This window comes from Peromyscus eremicus, chromosome 10 (assembly GCF_949786415.1).
Source record: "Peromyscus eremicus chromosome 10, PerEre_H2_v1, whole genome shotgun sequence".
Lineage (NCBI taxonomy): Eukaryota > Metazoa > Chordata > Mammalia > Rodentia > Cricetidae > Peromyscus > Peromyscus eremicus.
In genome coordinates this window covers 26949046-26972870 of record NC_081426.1, presented here as the reverse complement: position 1 = coordinate 26972870, position 23825 = coordinate 26949046, and the positions used below count along the sequence as shown (strand labels likewise).

Genomic DNA, 23825 nt, shown 5'->3' with positions numbered 1-23825 from the left:
ATCGAATTGATAGAGACAGGAAGCAGCTGCCAACAGCTGGAGGGAAGAACAGTGGACCTGGTGTTTCATGGCTACAGTGCAAATCTGGCAGTGTTTTGGGAAGAGTCAGTGAAGCTCTGGCTGGCCTAGAACTTGCTATCAAGATAATAAAATTTTGGCCCAGCAAGATGTTGAAGTGGGTAAAGACACTTGTCATGCCGGGCGGTGGTGGTGCACACCTTTAATCCCAACACTTGGGAAGCAGAGCCAGGTGGATCTCTGTGAATTCAAGTCCAGCCTGGTCTAAAAAGCAAGATCCAGGACAGGCACCAAAACTACACAGAGAAACCCTGTCTTGAAAAAACCAAAAAATAAAAAAATAAAAAAACTGGGGACTAGAGAGACGACTCAGCAGTTAAGTGCACTTGCTGATTTTTCTACAAGACCAGAGTTTGGTTCCCAGCACCGACTTCAGGTGGCTCACAACAGCCTGAAACTCTAGCTCCAGAGAATCCGAGACTTAAATCAGAAAGCTCAGAGTATGGCTCAGGAGGATGCTGCTCTAGGTTAGGTGCTGAGGAGACACCACCATCGGAGCACAGCAGTGGGTCCTGTTAAGGAGGTGGGGGGAAATGGAGACAGTACACAGAAAGACTGGCCTCAGACACACAAAGCAGTAACAACAAAGTGTGCCACACGAGCCCCAATCGAATCCTAATTTGAAAAGACATTTTGAGGGGCAATTGTGAAAATCTGAAAATGACCTAGATGGCGGTAGAATACTGCTGTTAATTTTGTTAGGGATTATAAAGATCTGTGGTATATAGAAAACTGCTTGTTTGGGGTTGATGCATACTGAAGTATTTAAGTGTTTATAACTTACTTTGGAAATTTTTTGGGAGAAATTTTGAAGCAAATATTAATGAATGTTGAGTCTAGGCAGTATATAGATCATTATACTAATTCTTTCTATTTTACTGTGTGCTTAATGATTTAAAGAAAAAAAGAAAAAAGAAAAAAGAAACCTATACTCAAAAACAAACCAATGAAGAGAGCCATCGCCCTTGGTAAATAAACACAGGACTCAGCAGGGTTTCTATTACCTAGGGTGCCCTAGTCAGGGTGAAAAGCACATTATCATCTGAGCCAAGTACTAATTTTCTTAGCAGACTGGAGTGGGGTAGGTGAGTGGGGAGCTCTAAAAAAGGATAAAACAATTTTTTTCTATTAGCAGGTGCAGATTAACAAAGAAAATTGGCATTATTATTTTGGAGTCTAAAATCTAATAAAGTGCCATGCACAGTAGTACACACATACAACTCTAGGACTGTGAATTCAAGGTCCGTCTGAGCTAACCACACAGCAAGACCCTGTCTGGGGACATGGGGGACAACTCTCACCGTGGTGTCACGAAGCTGGTGAGCAAGGTTCCTTCTTATTCGCCAGAGACGGGCCTGGGCCACATTGTCTTTGAAGGCCCGAAAGCAAGAACGCTGTCCACAGAAACAACACAGGGTTATTAGAAGCATCGGCGTCTGTAGCCGCGTGAACGAGGAAAGCAGCATCGGAGGCCAGGTTCGTTCAGGGTCGCTCCATCTCGCTGGAGCTTCTCTACCTTGCACCTAATAGAACCGAACCTACCCAGCTCTCAGCAACACGCCCTCGACTCTGAACAGGAGACTGATTCCCCGTGACCCATGCCTTTAGTCCCAGACTTGGGAGCCACCTAAGAGTTAATGTGTATGTTCATTTGCATAATTATGAATGTGGCTTGCCAGAATAAACTAGGATGAATCTGTGATGATGGTTGGTACTTATTGTCACCTTGACAGAATCTAGGACTCTCTGCAATCAGGCCTCTTGTCCTGCCTACTGGGGATTGTTTCACTGAATTAACTTGAGTGTGAAGACCCACTTCACTTCTGGCTGGGACCCAGGATGTAGAGCAGGGGAGCTGAGTAATGTAACCAGTTGTTTCGAGCTCTTGCTGCCTCGACAAACTGTACCTTCAATTGTGTGTTTAAATGAATTCTGTTCATCTCTGAGTTGCTTTTACTGGATATTTTATCACAGCAACAGAAAGACACTATGACAGAATCCTTGGGACCACATCCCCAATTCTGTCATACATCTTACCGAAGCAAAGCACCAGAGTGTAGAGGTTGGACTGGGTTGGGGATTTCCATACTGTGTTCTCTGGAACACCAGAGGCTCCTAAAGTCTCTGAAGGCCAGCTCCTGAGGTGGGGGCAGCCCACAGAACTGGAACCAACTCTGCAGACCTTGATTCAGGCTTAGGATCAAGACTTCTGTCTGTGTTACACATTAGGTCTCTGCCACTCAAAAGAGGCTAATTGTAAAAACCCCAGGATCAGACCCCTCTGAGGTCCCTTTACAACTCCACATCCCCGACTCCACCCATTACTCTCTCAGTTTCAAGATTCGAACACAGACTATAGCTAACTCAAGAGCTGGCTGCACTCAGGGCTAGTATGGGGCAGGAGTCCTGAGCCTCCATGGCTGCCCTGGACCCTGGTCCTCTTACCAGGAGGTAGCGATGGTGGTGGTGTTCTGCTGCTGCATGCTGGGCAGCCTCTTCTGCCTGTAGAAGCATGTCTGCCAAGAATTCCGTTAAGGCCTCCAGTCTAACAAGGCTTCTGGCCCAACACAATATGTATACTTCCTGTGAGCCACCTAAAGGGCATGGCTCTCAGCATAACAGGCCTGCCAGGCAGGCTGATGAGCACCTCTGTCTCCTGGTGATCCAGGGAAGTACAGGGGAGTTCTATCAAAGAGCCATGTTGTGCCTCTATCCTCTCAATGCCCACTTGATGAAAGGCAGAGTCTGAGCTAACCTGCCCCCGAGCTCAATAAGCATTTGGAATCATCACTGGCAAGTGGACTTGATTGGCATCATGGTCCAGTCAGATGATTGGGATGGGAGCCTCAGTTCTCTTCAGACCTTTTCTCCTCTCACAATCCTCATGTACTCAGCTAACAACCCATGTGCTCTGCTCCCGAACCTTCTCTCACGGCCTGCTTCTCTTCTGTCCAATCATCTGATTTGTCCCTCACACGACTCCTCACACAGCAGGTCTCTCTGGGCAAGTCTCTCTCCTCTAATCTAGGACCATCTTCCATTTAAAAAAATTTCAAATTACATACATCTGCGTTTGTATGCATGCATGTGCCATGGTGAAGGCCAGAGGACAACGTGCAGGAGTCTACTCCTTCCTTCTACCAAGGGGGCTCTAAGGCGCAAACTCAGGTCATGAGGTTTGGCAGCAGGCTATCTCACTGGCCCTAAAACGTCTTTTCTAAAGCACAAATTCAAGTGCATTGATGCTTATGAAAACTCCTGAAGCCCTCGTGCCATCAAGATAAGGAGCAAATCCCTGAGTGTGGCACATAGGGCTCTATGAGAGGTCCCCAGACCATGCTGACCTCCCATGAGCCACATTCACCATGAGACAGGGTCTTTCTGTGTAACCCTGGCTGTCCTAGAACTCATTCTGTAGACCAAGCTGGCCTCCAACTCAGAGATCCGCCTGCCTCTGCCTCCAGAGTGCTGGGATTGAAGGCATGAGACACTACCACTGGGCACCTTTTACTTTAAAAAACAAAAACAAGTAAGTCTGAGATAGGGTCTGGACTGGTAGTCAGGCTGGTCTTACATTTATTTTTTTTTTATTTTTTTTTTAAAGATTTATTTATTTATTATGTATACAGAAGAGGGCACCAGATCTCATTATAGATGGTTGTGAGCCACCATGTGGTTGCTGGGAATTGAACTCAGGACCTTTGGAAGAGCAAGCAGTGCTCTTAATCTCTGAGCCATTTCTCCAGCCCTGGTCTTACATTTAAGGTCTTTCTGAGTGCTGGGCACACGGGCATGGTTCTGGTATAAGCCTTTAGGAGCTCTATCACACCACACTGTCAAGACCAGTTTTCTTATTTGTTTTCCCACTGGACAAGGAGCCCTGTGAGTCTTTGGTTTCGCTCAGGTGCTGGTTAGATTTTCTGTAAGTCTGACCCAGCCAGAATCATTTGGGGAAAAGGGACTCAACTGAGAAAGTGCCTCCATCAGATTGGCCTGTATCAAGTCCATGGGGCACATTCTTGACTAATGACTAATGTGGCAGGGCCCAGTCCACTGTGAGTAGTGCCAACACTGGGCAGATGGTTCTAGGTTGTTTAAGAAGCAGGCTGAGGCAAGGCGGTGGTGGCACAGGCCTTTAATCCCAGCACTCGGCAGGCGGAGCCAGGTGGATCTCTGTGAGTTCGAGGCCAGCCTGGTCTACAGAGCGTGATCCAGGACAAGCACAAAAACTACACAGAGAAACCCTGTCTTGGGCGGGGGGTGGGGGGTGGGGTGGGGGAGCAGGCTGAGCAAGCCTTGGAGAGCAAACCAGTGAGCATCGATCCTCTGCTTCAGTTCCTGCCTTGAGTTCCTAGCCCAACTTCTCTTCATGATGGAGTGTAAGCTGTCAGGTGAGACAAAGGCTTTCCTCTCCAAGTTGCTGTTGGTCATAATGTTTATCAGAAACCTACCCAAGACCCCAAATACAAGAACTTAAGCTGGATTCAACATGAATCAAGACTTGCATGGACAAATGTAAGGATGGGTATCTGAGGTATCCAGATCCTTACACTGTGGACATCCTGGTGGGGGTTGGCTGGTGTGGGGGGTGCTGAACAGGATAGTACAAAGGATACAGTGCTTCCAGTGTGCAAAGGCCCTCCGCATGGCCATCTTCTTGGCCAGCTTCTCCACCAAGGCCTGGTGGGCAGACAAGCTCTGCCTCCACTCCCAGGCCCACTGCCAGTCACAGAAACGTATCTGGAGCACAGTGACACGGTGGAACTGTGCGGCCATCTCTGCAAGCAAGAAATAACTCTCGGGTACTGCTCCCCCTCAGCAGGGAGAGGACTCGGAGACTGGACCCAAGAGCACTCCCACGGAGAATCCTTACTAAAGGTTTTAGGTGGACAGTGTAACTCAGTGAGAAAGTATGTGCTTTATCATGTGAGCATGTGAGGCTCCTTCAGTCCAACGCCAAACACCACAACACAAAAGAGTTGTCTAGACACTAGAAGGTCATTGGACCTCTAGAATTACTTTTTTCTCCAAGAAAAAAGGTCTGTGTGTTTAGGGTTGATGTGTGATGGATAAATGGTTGCCAACTTCACATATCTGGGAAGAGGGAACTGGTTGACTGTCTCCATCAAATTGGACTGTGGCATGTCTGTGAGGCCACTGGTGTTTTGTTTTTTAACTAGCAACTGGTTGATACAGGAGGGCCAGTTCATTGTGAGCAGTGCCATCCCTGAGCAGGTGGGCCTGGGCCTTATAAGACAGGTAACTGAGTAAGACAGCAGGAAGGAGGCAGGCCAGTAAGCAGCACTCCTCCATGGTCTCTGCTTAGTTACAGCTTCCAGGTTCCTGCCTTGACTTCCCTCAATAATATAGGCTGTAAACTATATGCCAAATAAACCCTTTCTTTTACCAAGCTGGTTTGGTCAGAGTTTAATCACAGCAACAGAAACCAACCAATAAGAGAAGAACACGCAACAAAATATATTCTCCCCAAGGGCTGAGGCTTCTAGTTAGCTGCTGATATGCAAGAATGATAACGGACACTTTCAAAGACACTGATTTTTGCTCTACTTGGAGGGTTCCTGGATAGGACCAGTCTCCAAGTACACACCACAGCACTCCAGTGATCACGTGATCATGCTGGCAAAGGACCTTGTGAACTTTCAGGCATGCTGACCCTAGCTGCCAGATAGACAGCTTTCCAACATTAATCAGCTGATGGCTGGGAAACTGAGACCTCCAAAGTTGGCTGAGGCATGTGATTAAAGATCATCGTGCTAAACAGCCTAAAAGCCTTTGCTTGCCAGCCTTGGGCAACTGTAGAGTTGGTCCACCACCACTGTACTCCAACAGACAGGGAACACTGCCAAGCCAACGCTGGTAGCCTAGGAGGTAAACGGGATTCACTTGGACAAGAGTCTGAGAGCCTAACCTGCAGTCTGGTCCAGAGTTTGATTTGCTTCTGTGTAAACTTGATAAGCGTGCTTACAAAAAGCATCACTGATCATGCTCCTAGGGTGACCTAGACCAGCAGGCTGTTCTCAGTGACAGGGTGCTAAGGAGGAGGAGCCAGGAGATGAGAAGACAAAGAAGATAGGACCGCTGTGGTCAGGAGATCTTGCATAAGCAGGTCTTATGCCAAGTGCCTTCCTGATTTTAGAAGGGAAAGCCTTGGGCCGATCTAGTCCTCAACACTAGGGGTTATTAACTATAACACTTTTTGAGAAACTAACCACAGTGAGAGCATCTGTGAGAATCCCAAAGTGCCAAACTTTCCACAGAATCTGTGATATGTTCTTTTTTTTCTTTCCTTTTCACTTAACAACACCCAAAAAGATTTCAGTATCACAAATTCTATGCATTTGCCTAAGGGAGGACAAATTCAAATAATCCAAGTATGTATTGAGGGCTGGGCTGATCCAAGATGTTTCCTGAGGCCATGATGTATGGAGAAGGAACAGAGCTCCTTGTCTAGAATCAGAAACACGGTGGCAGAGCCAGTAACGGCCTGAGGTCAGGGCCTTGTGGGAGCTGTGGCTTCAGATCCTGAGAACCCAACTCTTCCCACCATAGAGAGCTGTGGTCAGCAGTCCTAGGCCACTGTACACAGAATATCAGTTAAAGATGTGTTACATTTGTTTATGCTGTAGAATATTTGTTTAATGATAGAAAGATGTGTTGCATTCTTTTATGTTGCATTTGTTTAACTCTGTGAAGCTGTGTTATTTTGCCTGTCTAAAATATCTGATTGGTCTAATAAAGAGCTGAACAGCCAATAGCAAGGCAGGAGAAAGGATAGACGGGGCAAGCAGGTCCAGGGCGAGTACCTATCAACAGGAAATGGCTAAGTAAAGGTACCATGTGACAGCGGGCATGGTGTGCACACCTTCAATCCCAGCACTCAGAATGCAGAAGCAGACGAGTCTCTGTGGGCTCAAGGGCAGTGAGGACTATACAGTAAGTCCCATCAGGACTACACGGCAATATCCTGTCTCAGAAACCCAAACCACATACAAACCCGTCTGTGTCATCTTTGCTTTGAGAGCTCTTCTGCCCCAGTCCCTCACTCCTGAATACAGGCCTGCTCGAGTTCACCTCCGCCCGCTCCTGAACTCAACTATGAAGTGAATCTCTAGCTGAAGTGCTCTTCAACCGGACACACTGATGAACAGGAGCCTTGCTCGGCTCAGCAGTCTCCCATCTCACTCTCACTCAGCGCCATTTCTAGGGACATCAGCACAGCAGCCAAGTTCATTAGGGCTGGGCTGACACTCGGGGTGGCTGGCTCTGGGCTGAATTGGGACTATTTGGGGAGCCTCATCACTGGTTAAGCCAGGAACTCTTCTCTGAAGCACCAGTTCTCCTATATAATTCTGGGCTTTGCCTTTCAGAGGCCTGGGGCCTCTTTTGCCGAAAGGTGGCCTTCTCATCCTCTTCACCATATGAAGTAGCTGTCTCGACACTACCTGACACGGCCCATCCTCCCCTGTCTCTTCTACCTTGTCTGTCCCTTTTCCTGTACCATCCCATGAAGTCTGGGAAAGTGACTGGCACAGGGTTTGACAGAGAAAAAGAAGATAAATAAATACTGTATTAATAAGACAAAAAAGACAAGTTATTCTAAAAATGCAAATCATTAAAAGTAGCATTCTTGATAAAGCTGAAATACAATGTAAAAACAAGCACAATAAACTGTAGATATCATCATACTCATCACAATATGAACAGGTCCATTTGAAATATATAAAATGATCAATACATTAAGACTATTTGAATAGAAGTTAGGCATATTAGTAAAAGCCAGGAGGAAATAAATGAGAACCAAGATGATATACTTTTCTACTAAATTTCTTGTCCTCAAAACTGTGGTGCGGTGGTGGCGCACACCATTAATTGCAGCACTCGGGAGGCAAAGGCAAGCAGATCTTTGTGAGTTCAAGGCCAGCCTGGTCTACAGAGCGAGATCCAGGAAAGGCACCAAACTACACAGAGAACCCTATCTCGAAAAACAAAAAACAAACAAAACAAAAAACTGTGGTGTAATGCCTTCTGTTTCCTCTTCATGGAGGGTCTCAGGCGATGGGGAGAGGGGTCGGAGCAGCCAGGCTCGGGAGCCTAGCTTCCCACTCACCGTTCTGCCATCTCTTCGCCCTGCGGATGTGGAGGTACTGAAGCCAGGCCTTCAAAGATCTCTGCTTCTGCCAGCGCTGATGGTGTCGCACAGCACTGACCTCCTTCCACCTTTCCAGATGGCTATTTAGGAGCTGTTCTTGCCATCGTGACCAAGCCTGAAAAGACCAGACCAAGAATTCAATGTCCTTCTCAGCCACACAGTGAGTTTGAGGGCAGCCTGGGCTACATGAGATCCTGCCTCAAACAAAACAAAACAAACTTTGGGGGGGGGGGAGTACAAATGAAAAAATAAAGAGAAGTTGTAAAAAATAATTTGCAGCCGGGTGAGGGTGGTGCACACCTTTAATCCCAGCACTCGGGAAGCAGAGGCAAGTGGATCTCGTAAGTTCAAGGCCAGGCTGGTGAGTTCCCTGACAGCCAGAGCTACATAGAGAAACCCTGTCTTGGGGACATGGGTGGGGGGTGGGGGTGGAGAAGTAATTTGCAAGTACATGATAGAGTTCGGTGTAAAGCTTTTGAGCTCAGCTACACACTGGTGGATTAACTGAGGGAAGACATGGAGTTGTTCCTATATATACAAGGGATGAAGCGGAGATTACATGCTAGCTGTTGTTTTAAATTTCTATGACAGCTCCATGCAACCATAGATAATAAAAACTTTGTCTTAAAAAAGAAGCCGGGCGGTGGTGGCGCACGCCTTTAATCCCAGCACTTGGGAGGCAGAGCCAGGTGGATCTCTGTGAGTTCGAGGCCAGCCTGGGCTACCAAGTGAGTTCCAGGAAAGGCGCAAAGCTACACAGAGAAACCCTATCTCGAAAAACCAAAAAAAAAAAAAAAAAAAAAAAAAAGAAATGATGGGGGAGGCAGAGAGATTGCTCAAGGGTTGTTACTCTTACAGAGGACCCAGGTTCAGTTCCTAGCACCCACAAAATGGCTCAAAACCATCTATAAGTCCAGTTCCAGGGTATCTGACACTCCTCTGTCCTCTGGGGTGCCAGGCACATACATGGTGCACAGACATACATGCAAACAAAATTTACACACACACACACACACACACACACACACACACACACACGGAATAATGAAATTAAATGACACTCTGAGTATAACATAGTAAATTCTGATTTAGGATGAATGCAGGTCTGCCTTTTCTTTGGAAGTGATGCTAGGGGATGCCTATTAAGACGCTGTTCTCTTACATTTCAGGGAAGCGTGCTTGTAAAAGGTGGGAGTGGACAACAGAATTCCCTTAAAATTATTCACAAACCTGTATCCATGAGAAGGTTTCATGTATCTGCAGATACATGCCTTAATTTGAATATAAAGATTTCTTGTAGCTGAAACTTTTCCTGTGGTCCCACCTGGCTAATACTATTTTTTTAACTTTGGCCATGGCAGGCTTCTTGCTATCTAGTTCTTCTATCTTAAATTAACCCATTTCTATAAATCTATACTTTGCGGAGTGGCTCATGGCCTACCGGTACTTTACATCTTCCTTCTCCTGGCAGCAGCTGGCAGCGTCTCCCCTGCTTTGTCTTCCTTCCTCTCTCTCTCTCTTTAGAATGTCCCACCTAACCTTATTCTGCCCCACCATTGGCCAAACAGCTTTATTTATCAACCAATCAGAGTAACACATTTTCACAGCATACAGAATGACATCCCCCACCAATTTCTTATCTTCTTTTTCTAAATCTGTAACACCTCTTCCTTCCCTCCTCTTAGGTGAATACCATTCTTTCTGGTCCCCTCCAAAAATATGGCAGGGGGCTAGAGAGATGGCTCAGTGATTAAAAGTGAGTACTGTTCTTGTAGAGGACCTGAGTTTAGTTGCCAACACCCATGTTGGATGTCTCACAACCACTTGTAACTACAGCTCTAGGAGATCTGGTGCCCCCTTCTGGTTCCTGTGAGCACGCGCGCGCGCGCGCGCACACACACACACACACACACACACACACACACACACAAACACACACACAAAATACATATGTATAAAGAAATAAATCTTTAAAAAAGGCAATTGAGAATTTTCGGCAGGCTGTACCAGATAACTCTGCCTGCCCCTGCTCTAGCCAAACTGGCCAAGCTCCAGTCAAAGATCACCTTTACTATGGCTACATGCTACATTCTCTTGCCTTCTCAACTGTATCACTGGAAATTTGCCCCTCTCCTATACATTCACCTTTCACTTTCTACTAGGCTTGAGAAACCCGTGGACAAATGTACTATATTTCTCCCATCCTATTTTTGTTCTTTTTGTGTTTTGTTTTATTTTTAAGGCAGGGTTTCTCTGTGTAGTCCTCACTGTCCTGTAACTAGCTCTGTAGACCAGGCTGCCTTGAACTCAAGAAATCCACCTGCCTCTGCCTCCTGAGTGCTGGGATTAAAGGTGTACACCCTCAACCGCCTGGCTTTTTTTTTTTTTTTTTTTTTTATAAAATGTCGGCTCAGCAGTAAGAGCACTGGTTGCTCTTCCAGAGGTCCTGAGTTCAATTCCCAGCACCCACATGGTAGCTCAGAACCATCTGTAATGGGATCTGACTTCCTTTTCTGGTGTGTATAAAGACAGTGCACATATATATAAAATAAATAATTCTTTTAAAAAATGCCCTTCAGAGCCAGATGGTGGTGGTGGCGCACACCTTTAATCCCAGCACTTGGGAGGCAAAGCCAGGTGGATCTCTGTGAGTTGGAGGCCAGCCTGGGCTACAGAGTGAGTTCCAGGACAGCCAGGGCTACACAGAGAAACCCTGTCTCGGAAGAAAAAAAAAAAAATGCCCTTCAGGATGTGACAATCAAAAACGTGGCTTTGTATTGGGCTCTACATCAGACACAAAAATAGCCATGTATGGTTTTATTTTTTTTTTCCATTTCCTGTTAAAAGTTTCAAGTGTGTACGAACAGGTGCCCTCACCAGAAGCATTGGATCCCCTGGAGCTAAAGGTACAGGTGGCTGAATTGCCTGACATGGATGCTGGGAATGTAACTCGGTCCTCTGGAAGAGCACACTTGCTCTTAACAGTGAGCCATCTCTCCAGCCCGCTTTCCTTTCCTTTTCTTCCTTTTTGAAGCAGGATCTCACTATGTAGCTCTGCCTGGCTGACGTAATGTATGGTTTTAATACGAACTGTATGTTATATATTGTCATATCAATATGAAAGGCACTGGAATTAACAACATTGTGGCTATAGAGAAGAAAGCACCCCCTCCCCTTTAATCTACAATGGAAGTACATCGAAGTGTGTAGAGGGTGAATATTACATCCACAATTGTCAAATGGCCAGTGTGGAGGCTCAAATTACTCAGGGTCGGCTTGCTTTACCCAGCAGGGCTGCATAAGGGGATGAATTGACCACGGGTGTAGTTACCAGGTGTTTGGAAGGTTCTACACTTGGCTGTGCAGGGTGCTTTGATCTAGCAAGGGGGAGGTCTTTTGTCTGCCCCTTGGCATTGTTTAAAAAGCCCTTTTTATATAAACAGAAAGGGCCATTGGGTTTTGGTCCAGGTCCTCCAGAAGCTATCCTGTGTTTCTGTCTTTCTTCTTATCTCCATTTTCCATTCTAACTAATATTTTCTTATTCCTCTCTCCTCCTCATAGGAACCCTTGAAAAGGTGGGGCTGGCCTCCCACAGGCCGGAACAACTAAGCACAAGGCAGGCCCAGTGGACAGGCCTGTGATCACAGTACGTAGGCGCTAGAAGCAAGAGGCCCAGGAGCTCAAGGCCAGGAGGGGACATGAGACACTGTCCAAGAATAGAAAAGATCATCAAGAGAGAACTATATTTATTCTTTTTTTTTTTTTTTTTTTTTTTAAACCGGAGCTGAGGACCAAACCCAGGGCCTTGTGATTGCTAGGTAAGCGCTCTACCACTGAGCTAAATCCCCAACCCTATATTTACTCTTAAACTGGGTATGGGAGCTCCGGCTTGTAATCTCAGGACTTGGGAGGCTGAAGCAGGAGGGTCAGGAGTTTGAGGCCAGCATGGTCTTCTTAATAATACCCTGAATTTAAGTGAGACGTGGCGCACGCCTTTAATCCCAGCATTTAGGAGGCACAGGCAGGCAAATCTCAGTGAGTTCGAGGCCAGCCTGGTCTACAAAGCAAGATCCAGGACAGCCAGGGATACACAGAGAAACCCTGTCTCAAAAAAAAACAAAAATAAAATAAAATAAAGACCCTGAATTTTTATTATTTTTTAATTTTATTGTTTTTAATTAAGTATGTGGTGTGTGTGTCTGTTGTGTGGGTATATGCATGTGTGTGTAGGTGTCTGAAAGCCAGAGAAGTTGGATCCCCTGGAGTTGGAGTTTCAGATGGTTGTGAGCCACCTGATAGGGGTGCTGGGAATTGAACTCTGGTCCAGGCCCCCTCCCCCCTTTTCATGAATATTTAAAAAGGAACAAAAAAAATATATTTACACAGTTGTTAAAACATGAAGAGTGGCTGGGCATGATGTTTCACACCTTTAATCCAGCACTCAGGAGGCAGAGTCGGGTGGATTTCTGTGAATCACAGGCCAGCCTGGTCTGTGCAGTGAGTTCCAGGACAGCCAGGGCTACATAGTGAGACCCTGTCTCACAAAAACAAAAACAAAGCCCCATGAAGCACGAGTTAAACAGAGTAAGGTGTATGTTTACCCACCTTTTTTCTGTGATTCAGTATTTGCAGACAAAACCCCCAAAGCAAAGGTTTACCCTTCAGCACACTGTGCCATGCAGCTGACACCAGCCCTCTCCTTCCCAAGCTCAAGATGGCCATTTTGTGACTTCTCCCCAGCAGGCTTTCTTGAAAGCACTCCCATGTGCTCACTGAAACTGCTTATCAATCTATCAACCATTTCCATGTGGCTCAGCCCAAAGGTCAAGTCTGTCCTCGCCCTGCCTGACCCGGCAGGATGGCATCTGACGTGGCAGCGGGCACCTTCTCTGCTGGGTCCACGTGGCTCAGCCCAAAGGTCAAGTCTGTCCTCGCCCTACCTGACCCGGCAGGATGGCATCTGACGTGGCAGAGGGCACCTTCTCTGCTGGGTCCCTGTCCCCAGCCTCTCCTGTCACTCACTCACTTCACCATCCGCTCACTCCTCAGCTCAAATGCCGTCCTCCTCCACGGACTCCAATAGTAGAGTCCTGCCTCAGCCTCCCTCAGCAGCTCAGATGCTCTGTGGACTCCGGATCAGGCTCAGCATCCCGAGTCAAGAGCACAGCTTCCCCCAACCCTTCCCCACAGGCCGCTTCTCCTTCAGAGGGGCCATGTCAGTGAAGGGCAACTCCACTGTGGCAGCTACTCAGCCAAGGGCAGAGGTCACCACGGAATTCCTTTTCTGAAGAAATATGTCGTCTCTCCATGAGCAAATTCTATTAGTCACTTTCAAACAAGCAGAACCTTGAGTCTGGAGAGATGCTCAGTGGTTAAGAGAGCTGCCTGTTCTCTTAGAGGACTCAGGTTTGAGTCCCAGGACCCACAGATCACAACCATCTGTGACTCTAGTTCCAGGGGACTCAGTACTCTCTTCTGACCTCTATGGGCACCAGACACACACATGGTGCACATATATACACACATTCAGGAAAAAAACTTACATATGTATAATAAAATAAATAAATCATAAACACACACAAACACACACTCCAACTACCATCTTGCCGAAATCTCACTTGGAATTTTCTTTCTTTCTTCTTCATCTTCTATTTTTTTGTTTTTGTTTGTTTGTTTTGTTTTGTTTTTCAAGACAGGATTTCTCTGTGCAGCCCCGGCTGTCCTAGAATTCAGAGATCCACCTGTCTCTGCCTCCTGAGTGCTAGGATGTACATGTATGTGTATGTCTGTGTGCAGGTATATGCACCTGGGTACCTGAGGAGGTCAGAAGGTATCAGATGCCCTGGAGCTAGCTAGAGTTATAGGTAGTTGCGAGCTGCCTAATGTGGGTTCTGGGAACCAAACTTAGGTCCCCTGCAAGAGTATGTACTCTTAGCCACTAAATCATCTTTTCAGTTTTCAAACAGTTGATTTTATTGTTTTTATGTACATGGGTATGTGTCTGTATGTATGCCAAGTATGTGCAGATAGCCTACATTCACGCAGAGTGGTGAGCATGGTCCTAGCACTTGGAAGGTGGAGGCAAGAGGACTAGAAGATCAAGATCATCCTCTACTCCATAGCTAGTTCAAGGCCAGCCGAGACTACATGAGACCCTGATTCAAGAACCAAAAGCCAAACATCCTGTGAGGGCGAAGCCGAAGGGTTTTCTCTTCAGTCTTGGTTTCTACTCGCACTATTTTCCATTTGATGCAGAAAAACAATAACGAGGAGATGAGAACATATTTTAACAGCTTCTAACCAATGTAGTGAACTCGGCGGCTCTGCGCAGAACTCTTGTGGAGAGTGGGGACACATTCCTAACAGCAGTGCCCATCTGCCGCAGCCCCACCCCCTGCACGCTCTCTCACCCTCCTCCCCAGGTGCCCCGGCTGCACTCCCAACAAGCAGCAGCAGTGGGAAGCCTTCCTGTCAATTATAGTCCTAGGACACCAAACCTGAGCGTATGCCCGACAGACCTGCAGCTGGAGGCTCCGGGCCCTATGCTTCACAGCCGCTGTGTGGAGAGCATGGTCCGCATGGGCTTGTGCTAGTCGCCTCCTCCACCTGCTCCACCAGAAACTGAAAGAGCAAATCAAAGATGGAGTCAGTTGGGGGCGGGGGGCAGAAAAGAGAAGGACCATCAGGGCTGTGCTTCTGAACTTTAGCCCAGGTCTCTCTTGTTCACAGTGCCACCTCTAAACTGACATCTGCTCGACCCACTGCTGCATGGAAAAGCAAAAATCAAGAGCAGTCCAAGGCTGAAGAGACTGAATGTGCTTGCCACCAAGTCTGACAACCCGAGTTCGAACCCTGGGGCCCACGTGGTGGAGGGAGAGAACTCACTTCCACAAGCTGTCTCTGACCTCCACATGCATCATCTCTTTCTCTCACACTAACTGAAGCGAAACTTGAAAAAGACGAGGGCCACAAGCTAATGTCAGAGCCACCTTAAGCACTATAAATCACCATCCATGTATTCGTTTGTTTGCAGTAAGCACTATAAATCACCATCCATGTATCCGTTTGTTTGCAGTACTGGAGATGAACTCAGGGCTGTGTGCACGCCAGGCAAGCTCTCACCCACTGAGCACCAGCCCCAACCCTTCAGCACTACAGACACGCTCTGGTGCTCGGAGCTACACAATTTAGTCTTCCAAACTGGGAGTTAGCTACGTTAAAACCCAGACTTGATGAGAAAATCTGAGAGGGAAAAGGGGGCTTTCAGGTTTCTAGTCTTGCAGGGCTGTCTCCTTCCTTTCCTCCCGTTGCAGCCACACCTTCATCTTAGTCTCCCTCCTATTTCCTCTGTGTAGCTCTGGCTGTCCTGGATCTCTGTAGACCAGGCTGGCCTTGAACTCACTGAGATCCGCCTGCCTCTGCCTCCCTTCCGGGATGGAAGGCGTGCGCCACCAGCCAGGTCAGGCTCCCTGAATCATTTAAGGCTGAGGAGATGGCTCCGGAGGTAGGCGGCTTGCTGCGCAATCCTGCGAACCTGAGTTTGGATCTCTAGCACCCACATAAAGCCCAGGCTCAGTGACAAGCACCTGCAATCTCCATGCTACAGGGACGGAGTCAAGAAGGTTCCCTGGAAGCTCAGTGGCTGGCCAGCAAACCGAGCTGAATTGGTAAGTTCCAGGTTCACTGAGAGAGCCTGTCTTAAAAAGTAAGGTAGAGCCTGGCATGGTGGTGAACTTGGGAGGCAGAGGCAGGAGGATTTTTATGAGTTTGAGGCCAATCAGGCTTACATATTAAAGCCCCGTATCAAAAAAAAAAAAAGAAAAGAAAAAAAAAAAAAAAGGAAAGAGAGAGAGAGAGAGAGAGAGAGAGAGAAGAAAAGGAGGAGGTGATGTACACCTTAATTCCAGCACTCAGGAGGCAGAGGAAGGTGGATCTCTGAGTCTGAGGACAGCCCGGTCTACAGAGCTAGTTCCAACACAGCCAGGGCTACACAGAGAGACTCTGGATTAAAACCGAAGGATTAAATGAAATACTTTACATTATATGAAATACTCTACATTAAATGAAATACTTTCCATTAAATGAAATATTTTATACTATGACACATCCACAGCCCCACCTACTGATACAGACCTGTAACCCCAACTATTTGGCTGAGTCACAAGGGTCAAAGGCCTAGTACTAGCTTCAGCTACAGAGAGAATTCAAGGCCAGACTACTCAAAAAGTAAATGGACATGGGTCAGTGGTGGAGTGGAGTATCTATAGAATGTGACAGACTCTAAGCTCACTCCCCTATATCACCCTGTCCTAGATAGGATTTCCATTGCTGTGATGAAACAGCATGACCAAAGCAGCATGAGGAAGAAAGAGTTTATTTGTCTTACACTTCCACATCACAGTTCATCACTGAGGGAAGTCAGGACAGGAACTCAAACAGGACAGGATCCGGGAGGCAGGAGCTGATGCAGAGACCATGGAGGAGTGCTGCTTACTGGCTTGCTCATCAGTCACTAATTAAGGAAATCCCTGTCTGCAGCCCAATCTTACGGAGGCTCTTTCTCACTGAGGTTCCCTCCTTTCAGATAACTCGACCTTTAGGTGTCAAGTTGACATAAAACTAGCCAGCTTATACCCCATACCACCAAAAATTCTACACACAAAGTTAACATAGGCTTAGGACACTGAAAGCACTTAGTTACAATTCATTCTGATTATATGAACATTCAATATTATAGCTGGATGTTATCAAGGGGTATTTATAGCTGTCAACTGTGTTCTAAGCACTGTGGTAAGATGGGTGAAGTAAAGCCTCAACCCAAGGCTGAGGTAAAATGATGACTGCCGACATGTGGTGCCCCATACACTCACCATAAGACACTCCTCCGCCTAAATTCTACAGCAGTGGACTGCATGTGATGTTTGGTCCTACGGGCAACCATGTATATCAACCAGGACTTCCAGGCTTGGCGCATCTTCTGCTTTGTATCTAGAGACATGAAAGAGATCTTTTTTAAAGGGTAGACACTGGACGGGAGAGATGGCTCAGCAGTTAAGAGCATCTACTGCTCTGGCACAGGTCAGTTCAGTTCCTAGCACCCACACTGGGCAGCTCACAGCCTCCTGGGACTCCAGCTCCAGGATGGATTGCAGGGGATCTGATGCATTGTCTTCTGGCCTCTGCAGGTTCCTGCACATTTCTACACACTGACATACACACATAAACATAATTAAAAATAAAACCAGGAGAAAAAAAAAAGGACACTGTCTCAAAAACAAAACAAACAAAAACAAAAAATAAAAACAAAAAAAACGGGTAGAGCGGGCCAGTGAGACCACTCAGTGGTTAAGGTGCTTGCTGCCAAGCCTGGTGGCCTGAGCATAATCCCTGGAGCTCACACAAAAGGAGAACTGACTCTTGCCGGCTGACTTCTGACCTCCCAGGAACACCATAGTGTACAGGAGCCTCACACATTTAAACAAACAAACAAATGTAAGTAAACATTTAAAGGATGGGATACATTATTTCAGGTTGGATACCAGCTCAAGGGTTTCCTGTACTTCTGAATGCCTGTATCTCTTCTCCAGCCTCCTAGCGCCCTCTTCTGGAGACACTGTGTAGTGTTACAAATTAAAAAGAACCGAGACTGCACAGATTCCAGTGGTGCCAGATACCGGCATTTAAAGAAAAGTTAATGTGGCAGGCAGGTACTCTGCCGACTGTGCTGCATCTGAGCTCCTCCACCTTTTGCGTCTCTTTTCTCTTTCTTTTTTTTTTTTTTTTGGTTTTTTGAGACAGAGTTTCTCTGTGTAAACAGTCGTAACTGTCCTGGAACTCACTTTACAGATCAGGTTGGCCTCGAACTCACAGAGCTCTGCCTGCCTCTGCTGGGATTAAAGGTGTGTGCCACCACCGCCTAGCAACCTTTTGTTTTTTCTGAGACCAGGTCAATGTTGCCTGCCTGATTTGGAACTTTCTCTGTAGACTAGGCTACCCTCAAACTCACAGAAATCCACTCGCCTCAAGTGCTGGATTAAAGATGTGCATATTACCATGTCCGGTTTTTTTTTTTTTTTTTCCTCCAGCCTTATTTTTTAAGACAGAGTTTCACAGTGAACTTGGGGCTCTCCAATTACACTAGACTAGCTGGTCAGAGAGCCATAGGAATCCTCCTGCCTCCACTTCCCAGTGCTAGTTTGAAGGCATGCCTGGCTTTTTATGTGAGTCTACTCTCAGGTCCTCATGCTTGCTTTGCAAAGCACTTTACTGAGACCCCTTTCCCAACCCTGGAAACAGGGTGGTGGCCCACGACTTCATCTCAAGCACTCGGGAGGCAGAGGCAGACAGAGCTCTGTGAGTTCCAGGCCAGCCTAGTCTACAGAGTAATTTCAGGAGAGCCAGGGCAACACAGTGAAACCTTGTTTCAAAAAACAAAAAATAAACAAAAACAGGAAAACCAATCTACGCCACAAAATAAAACTTAAAATATCAAAAGAACTGAAATTATCCTAAATAGCATCCTCTGAGTATAATGGAATAAACTAGAACTCCTTAACGGAAGAATACAGAAGCAAAGAGATCAAGAGTTCAAGGCTCAGTGTTAAGAGCACTGGCTGCTCCTGCAGAGGATCCTGATTCAGTTCCCACACCCACATGGCAGCTCACAACAGTCTGTAACTCCAGTTTTGGGGGATCCAACGCTCTCATCTGACCTCTGTATAAACCAGAGACACACATGTTGCACATACATACGTGAAGGAAAACACTTATACACATAAAATAATTTTTTTAGGTTCCAAGAGAAGTATGTAACTCAGGCAACAGGACATAACTCAGGGAATAGGATTTTTTGTTTTGATTTTGTTTTTGAGACAGGGTCTTAACTATATCTAAAAGAAATTAAACAAAACAAAACAAAAAAGAGTTCAAAGCCAGCCTGGGGATACATAGAAGACCTCATCTAAAAATAAATAAAATAAAAAAGAATTTTAAAAATAGAAGCTGATGGTGGTGGCACACGGAGGCAGAGGCAAGTGGATCTCTATAAGTTCAAGGCCAGCCTGGTCTACAGAGTGAGTTCTAGCACAGCCAAGGCTACACAGAGAAACCTTGTGTGTGTGTGTGGTGGGGGGGCAAAATAGTAGGAAATGAAACATGTTTCTAAATAATCTATGAACAAAAAGGAAATCAGAAAACATTTTTTAACTGAACACAACACATTAAACACCTGGGGCAGTGTAACAGTGCTTAAGGGAACTGTTCATACAGGAGTGAACACTTGTCAGAAACAGTCTCTTATTGATGACTTCAGTTTGCAGCTTAAGGATCCAGAAACAAGCCAGCAGTGGTGCTGCTTAATCCCAGCACTCGGGGGGCAGAGGCAGGCGGGTCTCCGTGACACACGTGCAGGGCCAAACAGTCAAACAAATGAAATACAAAAATCTAAAAAAAACCCTTTAAAAAGAACTTCAACAGACACAAATATGATGGCTAATCTAGGTTGTCAACTTAACTACATCTGGGATTACCTAAAACCCAAACAGCTGGGCACACCTGTGAAGAACTTTTCCCGACTGGACAACGTGAGGTGGGAAGACCCACACTAAATGTGGGCCTTGCCTTCTGTGGCAGCCCACAGAAAAGGACATGGAAGGAGGAAGCCTTTGCTGTCTTCCTGCTTGCCCTCACGCTCCATGGCAAGGTCATCAACCCTGTTCCTGAGATACTCCTTTGCTGGGGTTAGAACCTACGTTTTCAGGATTCCAACACAGACTGAAGACCAGCAGCTCTCCAGGACTTCCCTGGGATTCTATCACCAGATTGAACAGCTGAGACATCCAGTCTTGGGAACTGAACAACTACCAGATCCTCGGCCTTTCCATCAGGAGACAGCCATTGTTGGCCTATGGGTACCACAGCCTGTAAGCCACTCTCACAAATCCCCATTTAATGTATATAATAATATGTATTATTAAAAGAATCGATTATATATTATCATAATATAATATATAATACACATATTAGTTCATTCTATCAGTCCTGTTCCTTTAGAGAATCCTAATACAATTATACACACACACACACACACACACACAGATATATACGTGTGCACATGTGGATGTGTACATTAATAGTAAGAACAAGAAAAGATATTATCATTAATTATTAGAGAAACGCAAAGTAAAATGAGAATGAAATATCTGAACTATCTATATAGATAACTCAGATAACTATTTGTAGAGTTAAATTTTTTTTTTTTAATCCGAGACAGGGGACAGGGTTTCTCTGTGTAGTTTTGGTGCCTGTCCTGGATCTCGCTCTGTAGACCAGGCTGGCCTCAAACTCACAGAGATCCACCTGGCTCTGCCTCCCGAGTGCTGGGATTAAAGGTGTGAGCCACCACCACCCGGCAAATTATTATTATTATTTTGCAGGAGGTTTTTGTTTCTTTTTCTTTTTCTTTCTTTCTTTCTTTTTTTTTTTTTTCTTTTTTGAGGCAGGGTCTCATTATGTAACCCTGGCTGTCCTGAACTCACTATGTAGATCAGGTTTCTCTTTGAACTCAGAGAGATCCACCTGCTTCTTGAGTGCTGATATTAAAGGCCTATGTGCTCAACTTGTTTTGTTCTTTGAGACAGGAGCTTCCTGTGCACTGAGGCTAGCCATCAGCTTGCTCCCTCGCCTCTCCAGTGCTGTATTACAGGCATGCACCAGCACAGCTGCCCCATTCCTAAAAGAACACTTGGTATTTTTGCATACAAAATGACTCTGCATTTGCCAAAACCATAGAATTGTACACCAAAAAGAATGACTCTTACTGTATGAGAATTAGAAATAACAACAACAGCCAGGCAGCTGTGGTGCTCGCCTTTAATCCCAGCACTCGGGAGGCAGAGCCAGGTGGATCTCTGTGAGTTCGAGGCCAGCCTGGTCTACAGAGCGAGATCCAGGACAGGCACCAAACTACACAGAGAAACCCTGTCTCGAAAAACAAAAACAAAAACAAAAAGTAACAACAACAAACCATTAACTACTTCCAGGTTAAATCCAGAAACAGTCTGTCTCATATTGAACTAAGAATCCACCATCCGGGGCTGGAGAGATGGCTCAGTGGTTAAGAGCACCGACTGCTCTTCTAAAGGTCCTGAGTTCAATTCCCAGCAACCACATGGTGGCTCACAACCACTTGTAATGAGATCTGGTGCCCTCCTCTGGCCTGCAGGGACACATGCAGGCAGAGCACTGTATACATAATAAAAAATAAAAAAAATAAAAAAATAAAAAAATAAAAAATAAAAAAAAAAAAAAAAGAATCCACCATCCCGGGGAGAGGAGAGAAAGCCAGACAGGGAAGGGAACATTCACCACTTGTTTAGGTTTTTTTTGAGACAGTTTTGCTACATACCTAGCTGAGGCTAGACTCGAACTTTCTGTGTAGTCGGCTAGTCTAGTTCCCATTTCCTTCCTGCACCTCTTGAGTGCTGAGATTACAGGCATGTCTCAACACACCTGGCTAAGGAAGGCAACACTTCAAATGCACCTGAATCAAAGCTGGAGAGATGGCTCCACAGGTAAGAGCACTCGTTACTCTTCCAGAGGACCCAGGTTCAATTCCCAGCTCACAACTAACTAAAGTCCAGTTCCAGGAGATTTCATGTTCTTTTCTGGTCTCTGCATGCGCACAGCTCACAGACACACAAAAAAAATTAATTAATCAATAAATGAAAATGGGCCTGAATCTTTTGGATCTCGAAGAAAGGTAAAAAGTGCATATTCAGTGTGGTCAGAGGGTCGGGGGAGAGAACAGGAGAAACCTCGAAAATCACACCAGGGCATCAAGTCCATTGAGAGGCCACTGAGCTTGCAGAGTGGCGTGGTCTAACCTCTGTCCAACCACTCTTATAGCTATGTGTACAGGGAAAACAGGAGTACATGCAAAGAGGTGATGAAGAATCACCAACATTCTTGGAAGGTGAGGATTACTGTCAGGAAGCAGTAACAGGTACTTCTTCAGAGGACTCTCCTAAAACCAGATACATGCTGCAGGAGCTTGAGGAACGGAACCGACCTAAGCAAGGCTTGTCACCCCGACAGGGAAAGGAGGAAGCACAGGTCCACACTGTGGGGGAGCAGCTGTGTTGTGCTCTGTTTAAGCACACCAGCAGGCCAGGGAGAGTCTGCTCACACATCTGCCCAATGAGCTTCAAGTGCCCAAACTACACCACATGGAGACACAGGATCTGACCAGGCAGGGGGTTCAACTACATCTTCTCTCTCACCAGACGATTCCCTCTCCCAGAACCCTCCCCTCTCTCACCGTGATGCTCGGCTCTACAGAGCCCCTTCCTCATCTCCCGTCGCTGGTGCACAAAGGTCTTCCAGTTCTGGAACATCAGGTTGTACAAATAGTATCTGAGGAGCCAAAATGCAAACAGTGCTTACGGTAAGACAGCAAAGTAACTCCACCCAGCATAGCCAGTGACCTCTACACTTAGGAGCATTCTAGAAGGGGAAACCTGCAGTTGATGGAGAATTGATCAGCAGACATTAGGGTTGTTTGGAATGAGGGTGCTGCCTAGGATTAGCACAGGGAAATCCTATGGGAAGTAATGGGCTGTTCTGACCCTTGATAGTAGAACCATCCAAAAATAATTGGGCTAGAGAGAGAGCTCTGTGTTTAAGAACACTGGTTGCTTTTCCAGAGGACCTTTGTTTGGTTCCCAGCACCAACATGGCAGGCAGCTCACAACCCATGAACACAACACATTAAACCCAGGGGCCAACACCCTTTTCTGGCTTCTGCAGGCATTTCATATACACGGTGCGCAGACATACACGCAGGTGAAGCCCCCCCACACACATAAAATAACAAAATGCCACCGTCCCTCCTCTCCATAGCACAATGTGTCCTTTTCCCCACTGTGTTCCAGAGTGTAAGTTTTGAGACCTTATCTCAAAAACAAAACAAACGAACAAAGAATTTTGCTATTGGATTTATTGTGTGGAGGGGGGTATGGGTCACAGCGAAAGTATGGCGGTCAGAGGACAAAGGGCAGGAAGGAGCTGGCTCTCTCTCATGGGTTCTGGGGAGCCAACTCAGGTTACCAGATGGCAGCAAGTGCCTTTATCTGCTAAGTTATCGCACCTGCCCTAAAGATGGGCATTTGGTGTAATTTTTAACTTTTCCCTCCATTACTCCTTGCAATGTGAGTGGCAAGAATTAAAAGATTCTTCTTTCTTCCCTTTTTGGTTTTTTAATTGTGTTTTGGTGCTAGGGATTAATCCACTCAGCTACCTGACCCAGCCTCTCTATTTCCCGAATTTTCTTTTCGGTAGGACACACCCTTTCTTGATCATAATTAGTATGCTGGGGCTAATTTTTTTTTCAAGACAAGGTTTCTTTGTGTATCCTTAGCTATCCTAGAACTAGCTCTGTAGACCAGGCTGGCCTTGAACTCACAAAGATCCGCCTGCCTCTGCCTTCAGAGTGTTGAGATTAAAGGTGTCTGCCACCATCACCTGGTTTAGGACTAATTATATTAAAAAAAAAAAAAAAAACTCTCAGATTTAGAAATAC

General features: G+C 46.1%; 1 protein-coding gene across 5 annotated transcripts in view; it reads right to left on the bottom strand.

Moving 5' to 3' along the window:
• The window catches only part of Sfi1 (SFI1 centrin binding protein), a 61434-nt gene that overhangs the window by 22117 nt on the left and 15492 nt on the right, over positions 1 to 23825 (bottom strand). For all 5 annotated transcript variants that reach the window (XR_009381828.1, XM_059275649.1, XM_059275652.1 and 2 more), the window contains exons 6-12: positions 22566 to 22660; positions 17119 to 17236; positions 14767 to 14869; positions 8207 to 8363; positions 4695 to 4856; positions 2524 to 2594; positions 1380 to 1472 (exon numbers count right to left, since the gene is read on the bottom strand). Coding sequence is in view for 4 of the 5 variants with exons in the window: in XM_059275649.1 (XP_059131632.1) it covers positions 1380 to 1472; positions 2524 to 2594; positions 4695 to 4856; positions 8207 to 8363; positions 14767 to 14869; positions 17119 to 17236; positions 22566 to 22660 (799 nt within the window). In the remaining variant the exon portion in view is untranslated. The remainder of the gene's footprint in view (positions 1 to 1379; positions 1473 to 2523; positions 2595 to 4694; positions 4857 to 8206; positions 8364 to 14766; positions 14870 to 17118; positions 17237 to 22565; positions 22661 to 23825) is intronic.